This window comes from Alligator sinensis, unplaced genomic scaffold (assembly GCF_000455745.1).
Source record: "Alligator sinensis unplaced genomic scaffold, ASM45574v1 scaffold255_1, whole genome shotgun sequence".
Classification (NCBI taxonomy): Eukaryota; Metazoa; Chordata; order Crocodylia; family Alligatoridae; genus Alligator; species Alligator sinensis.
The window spans coordinates 344987-351278 of record NW_005842270.1 but is presented as its reverse complement, the minus strand read 5'-3'; the positions used below and the strand labels follow the sequence as shown (position 1 = coordinate 351278).

Here is a 6292-nt window from a genome sequence, read left to right as displayed (position 1 = left end):
GGGTGCCCCGCTGTGGCGGCAGGGCTGGGAGCTGTCCCGCTAGCTGCGCCGGGCCGTGATGCGCGGGCTGCGCGGGGCTGATCCGCTAGACGAGACGCGGCGTTCCCCTCCTGCCCTCATGACCGCGAGGTGCTGGGAGCGGCCGGACGGAGTCTGTGTACCGGAGACGAGGCTCGTTTTTCTTTCCAGTGGCGGATCCGAGCGCCCTCCCGGCAGCGAAACGCGCAGCTCTGCTGGAAACGTTGAGGTGCAACCTGGCTGCCGCGGAGGAGGAGTTTGAGCGGGATGCGGCGTGGAGCGAGCTGCGGCGCGTGCGGGCTGACGTGGCGAGCCGGGCGACGTGGCTGGGCGGTTCTGCCGACGTCACCTGGAGCTTTGCTTCCCAAGTGCTGTTGTTGCTGCTGTGCCTGAAAGAGTGCATGGTCCTCCTGGCTGCTGCTTACTGCCCGGCCCCCCCGAGCCCCCGGACAGCTGAGACGGCTCCAGCCCTGAGCCCCGACACCCTCAGCATTTCCCAGCAGAGGACCGTGCAGTCGGCGCTGCAGTTTGTGGTGACCCTGGGCCTCTGTCCGTACCTCTTGCCAGGCGTCGGAGTGCCCCTGCAGCACCGGACGGAGTTCAGCGCCGTCGTCCGAGACGCGGTGTCGCTTGACGCTGCCCCCAGCGCCACGCTGCGGCTCTACGCCAGCTGTATGGTGCTGCTGGAGGTGGCCCAGCACCCGTCCTTGGGCAGCCTCCTCCTTACCCGCCATCTTGGGGACCTCCTCGCAGGTCTGTGCCAGCTGGGGTTCGGCCCGACCGAAGGGAAGGGCGAGCAAGCGAGGCCACCGGAGGAGCCCAAGGTGCGTGTCCCAACTAGAATCTCCTGCCTAAACTGTGCACGCAGCCTCCATCTCTCTGGCAGAGGAGAAGCCCTTGGACCACTCTGTGATAGATCGGAGGGTCCCAGCTGCGGGGTAGAGACCGATCCTATCCTTTCATCTATGTGGGCCACACCTGCAAGGCTTCTACCACCACCTGCTGGGCCCAGGGATAATGCAGGATGGGGACTCTAACCAGGGTGGTATGCAGGGCTAGCGACTTGCCAGATCCTTCCCTTTCCCATTCCACTAGCTTCTGGGTATTATGAATCCAGCTGGAGAAGCCAGGACTGCCCATCATCGGTGGCCGATGGCTGTGTCAGAGCCTGGGGCTTGCATTGGTGTAGGTTCCCTTTCAGCTGCCTCCTCTCCTGGCTCCTCTTCGCAGATTGCGTTGAAGAACCTGCCGTGAAATAGTCATGAGAAGCCTCGTGTGTTTCAGCAACAGCTCAGCGGGCAGGGGACAGCATTTGCTGTGAAAGGCTCCTGGCTCCTGTATGCAGGGGTCAGTACCTCTGTGTGCACGCAGGTGTGTGCTCCTGTGCTAGAGTTGAGGTTTCCTAGGAGAACAGGGTCTGTGAACCTGTCAGGAGAACCCTAGAGCTGTTCTTTCTGTTAACTTGTCTTTGAGGCCCGATCTGTGCTGTAGTAGGTTAGTGAGATCAGCTACAGCGGGTCTGTGTCTAGGGGCGCAGTTTTGTCCACGTGGAGGCTGGGAGTACCTGCGGAGTACATGGGGTTAGAAGGTAAGAGGCTCAGAGTGCCGCAAATGCACTGCACTCAGTGTCTGGTGCTGAGGAGGGAACTTTGTCTTCCCCAGTGGAGCACAGGCATCGCTGTGGGCAGATAGAGACCATCTCGGAGGGGTGGTATCCTGCATTTACCCACACCAGAGTTTCTTTACACTTTGCTGTCCTTTCTCAGAGATGAGGCACTGTGCCCGGGTGCGCCTGCGCCTAGCAGTTTGCAGCACAGTTGCTCCTGAACAGCTTTTGTTTACATTTGCCTTAATGAGGAAGCTGTTCTGGACGGGGTTTGGAAGGGCGAATTAACGAGGCTGAGAAGCTGGCTCCTGGCAGCGAGGCTCACCTGGATAGATGCTCAACAGGCTTCTTGCACGGTGCTGCTGGTTCACGAGGGGGCGCCAGCATCCAGCACAACACACGCCCTGCGCTGCTTTTCCCACCTAGATGGATATGTCAGCATGGGGACCTGTGGTTTTTTCCAGGGCCTTACGGAAGAGAAGCGAACCCACTGCAGAAAGGCCTTGCAGAGCATCTTGGATCAAGTCTACCAACCCCTTGTAGTTCGGGAGCTGCTCATTCTTCAGGGTGGATCCAGACAGGTACCTGGGCTGCAGCTGGCTCTGTTGCGGTTAGAGGTGGAGTCTGGCTGAGACGGCTATTTGCCGCATATGTGTTCCAGCAAGACAAGCTGGACTGCGATGTGCCGGGTGGCTGAATCGCAGTGAGCTGGGGAAGCTGCCGGGAAGAGCCGTGGGGTTGGAGCCTAAGCTGTCAGGCTGTTTGGAAGGTCTCGTATTATTTTACTCAAGCTGTGTGGCAGGGAGGGATCACAGTGATGGCAGCAACCTGACCTGGCTGCAGTGTTCTGTCATGCAGAGTGGAGCCTTGGTAGGGGAATTGGTGCTCTGTCCCATTCGTGCGCTGGTGACCGATTCCTCCACCCTGCCGTTGGCTCTGCTCTGTGCCCTGGACACTAAGTCATGGACTAGGGCAAAAACAAATGACGTCCGTGTTATGGCTGAGAGTGTAAAAGACCCAAGCGTGCAGTCAGTTGTGATGCCCACGGCAGCAGTGACTCTCGCACTGAGCACCAATCTAATGGGGGACCTCGGAGGCAGTAAAGTAGCAATAAACATGCCGGGTGGGCTGCCTGCCGCAAGACAGAGCTCTGCTACCACTGGGAGAGCTGCACTTTGCACTGTCTCTTGTGCATTTGGGTCCTTGGTTACTGTACAGCAGTTCTCAGCTCTCGGCCGACTGCCTTGGTGCGCTGTCCTGCCCAGAGCTGCGTGTGTAGTACAGCTTCTCGTACTCTGACTAGTCTGTAGAAGTGCCTGGCGTTGCCTGGTTTGTTGCGTAGCAGGCGGCCGGGCCTGCCCTAGACCGGAGCTCCCAGGGTGTGTGCACGTCCTCGGTGGGCTGCTCTCCCTGCCAGGGGCGCAGCAGTTTGGTGTTGCTCACACTTCCATCAGGACTGGCCTCCTGGGGCAGGGTCTTATGTCTTGGAGCTCCATTTCACCGTGCCAAACCGCCCTTGCCTGGTCTGTAGTCCTGCTAGGGGTGACTTGAGATGTACTGCCCTTTACAGGTGTGTTTTCAAGAGCCAAATGGGGTGTGTTTGACCTGCTTTTGGTTTGTTCCCAGCCTCTTGGAAATGACTGTTTCCTGGCAGTAAGTGACAAAAGGCATTGCAGCTAGACACTTGTCTTTCCTCCTGTAAGCCAAGAGAGGTACTGTGTTAGTCTGAAGTCAGGCAGAAGACAGGGTAGAAATGCACCTTCTAGAGTAACAGAATCAAAGATGCATAAGCTTTTGGGGGCAGCTGCTCACTGGCATATGATGAAGTAAGCTCTTGCTTGTGAAAGCGTGTGCATCTCTGATTCAGTTAGGCAGTCTGTAAGGTGCATCTCTACCCTATCTTTTCCTCCCATGGTGCTCTTCAAACGAGGTCACGGCTGCTGGTGGAGCAGAGGGTTGTCAGCTTGAGCGGGCCAAGGGAATTCAGTAAACAGAGGCGCGGTGCTATCGTGGAGCAGGGGTCTGAGCCTGGGTCTCAGCACCCCGGTGCATGGCATTGTGCTCCCTGTGCACAACACAAGGTTGTCTCCAAAAGTGGGGCTATATTTTCAGACTTGCGGTCAGTGCTGCTAGATTTAGAGTCGAGATTTCCACTGAGGGGTTCCCTTTGTTAGCCTAATGGCGGGGAACATGGAAGGACGCACTCGCCAGGCCATGCTTGCCTCTGGGCTACAGATGGAGATCTGTAAAAGGTTCTTCGCTTTCTAGAGTCCTTAAGAGGTTGGAATGAGCTTCTGTGCAGCACCAACTCCGTAGTATTATGCTGATCCTTCCACTCGATGGGCTAGTGTCATCCCAGGGTGTTAGCGCTGAGCTGCTGCCGTGGAGGGAAGGCAGCTGCTCATTAAAGAGAGCTGTCACTCAGCACTCTGCTCCCTGTCCCTCTGGAGTGCTGGGATAAAAGCAGCATGAAAGAACCATCTATTGAGGCATGCGAGGTGTCAGATCTCATTAAAGAAAGCAGCTGGACTCTTCTCAGCACGCTAAGTAGCCTGCAACGCCAGTGGCCTTGAATCTGCAAGGATTTGCTCTTATTGAATCTTCCTTCCTCCACAAACACCCTTTTTATTTCATTTGGCTGTGTAATGTGGAAGGGAGGGCTGCCTTGTTAGGAGGGAGGTAATACGATACAAAGAAAAAGAGGGTAGCCTCACTCAGTCGGTATTTCGGGTGATGTTGGTATTGCGGGTGGTAGAGGTGATGCTGTCTGTGCTGGGGGGTGGCACGCCTGCAGGCTGAAGCTGCAATGCAGCTTTTCCTGTCCTGGCCACAGAGCCAACGTAGTCTGTGCTGTCACCTCTGAATTGCCATGTCCAGCGCTAGCCGGAGCTGGGATTGCACTGCCCTTGCATGCATAAAACCTTGATTCATCCTGAGAACCTTCTGTCTCTTGGTAACGAGCCTGTCAGAGCTGCTGCATGACCCCAGGAGACTTTAATTAAGGAAATAGTTCTGTGTGGAGAGGAGGCTCCTGGGATCCACATCCCATCTAATTAAACCCTAATTATCTTTGTGCCACTGGGTGGTGAAGTGAGTGATTGAAAATCCTCCAGCTCCTCTTCCCGCTATCACAGATAAATTAAGGTTCTTTAGGGCAGGGAGTGTGCTTTGCTACCAGGAGCGCTTGCACAGCTCTGGTGCAGTACCTGGGCTTCCTAACCTGCCCGTTTCCATGTCCTGACAGAGCCTGCACTCCCCTGGAAAGGAGGCACAGCGGCCCCTGGCCCAGGCCCCTGCCTGGCTTCGGCGCCTCTGTGGACAGCTGCTCTCAGAGAGGCTGATGAGACCCAGCGGGGTTCAGGCTGTGGTTCGAGGCATCCTGGAAGGAGCAGGCAGTAAGTAGGAAGGGTGGCTGAAAATCCTCTCACCTGAAAAATAAGCAAAATGAGAAGCAAAGACAAAAGCCCGCCTGTGTTTACAAATCCCTGTTGTCTCTTGTGTGACCAGTAGCTTTGCTTTAAGGAGCTGCGTTCCTGATGGTTTTATCTGCTCCTGTTTCTGTGGAGGGCACTGATCTGTGGGAACAGGGCGCAGGGGAAATAAATGATGCAAGTCCTCTAGTCTAGGAGGTCTCAAAACCATAAGTGCTCTCCTCTGGCCTGGCCAGTCAGGGAGGCCACTTCTCTCTTAGACCAGACAGACATACCAGTTGCGGGGCAGCACATGCATCCTAAAGCCCCTTACAAACAGTTTAATGTTCTGTGGATGGCTCTTGTCAAAAGCCTTGAGATTCCTGCCTTCTCTGGTTCTTCACTCTCAGGTCTCTGAGTGGAGAGGTTGATCGCTATTTCCTTCCTGGTGTTGGATAGCAGTGATCCCTTCCCCCAGGACGTAGGTCTGTCTCCTGAAAGTTGCTTGGACTGAGGAGACTAAAAACAAATGTCTGCCTTTTGGTCTTACCCGCTCCTCTTGGCACCGGAGCCAGATGGTTATTTGGCATCTGAGTCTCACTGGGGCCTCTGTTTCGCTCTCCTTTTCCTTCAGCTGGGGCCGCAGGTGGCAGCAATGCTGAAGCCGCAGCTGCAGACTGGAGGAAATGCGACATGATTGCCAGGATCTTGGCTTCTTGTCCCCAACAGTCCCTGTCCCTGGAGGATTACTACAGGCAGGTGTGCCCTCAGGTATGCTCCTCATTCCCTGCCTCACCAGGGCACATCAGTGCTGTCCATGATAGTCAACTTGTTTGCTCCTAATACTGCAGTACGAAGTGGCTTCGGCCCATGGTCAAGGAACAGCGTGTAGCACGGCTCAGCTGTAGGTATGATCCAATGTGAACGAGCTCGGCCAAGGTGGAGGAGCATAATGCTGGCAGTCTGTAAGGAGAGACGTCCCCCTCTGTGTGCACTCCACAGCAGCTCTTCTGCATTTCCCTGCAGTGCAGAGCCCCACATTTGGGTATTTTTTATTAGGATCTTTAATTGCTGGCATATTTATGGAGTTATTGGTGATAGACAATACTGTGCCACCAATAAGGCCCCATTGACTTTTACACCTAGCATAAAGCAGAAGGGGATAACAATGGAGAGGAGATGAAACAGGTGGAAATTAACCCGGAAGATGAGAAGGATGGGGAGGGGGACTCTGGGGGAAGGGGCTGTGACCAGCCTC

The 6292-nt window shown here is 55.6% G+C and overlaps 1 protein-coding gene across 1 annotated transcript in view; it reads left to right on the top strand.

Annotated features, from left to right (window-relative positions):
* Window positions 1-6292, top strand: part of TANGO6 (transport and golgi organization 6 homolog) — a 56440-nt gene that overhangs the window by 555 nt on the left and 49593 nt on the right. The window contains exons 2-5 of the mRNA XM_006027857.3: window positions 190-842; window positions 2089-2205; window positions 4869-5019; window positions 5669-5805. Coding sequence (XP_006027919.1) covers window positions 190-842; window positions 2089-2205; window positions 4869-5019; window positions 5669-5805 — 1058 coding nt within the window. The remainder of the gene's footprint in view (window positions 1-189; window positions 843-2088; window positions 2206-4868; window positions 5020-5668; window positions 5806-6292) is intronic.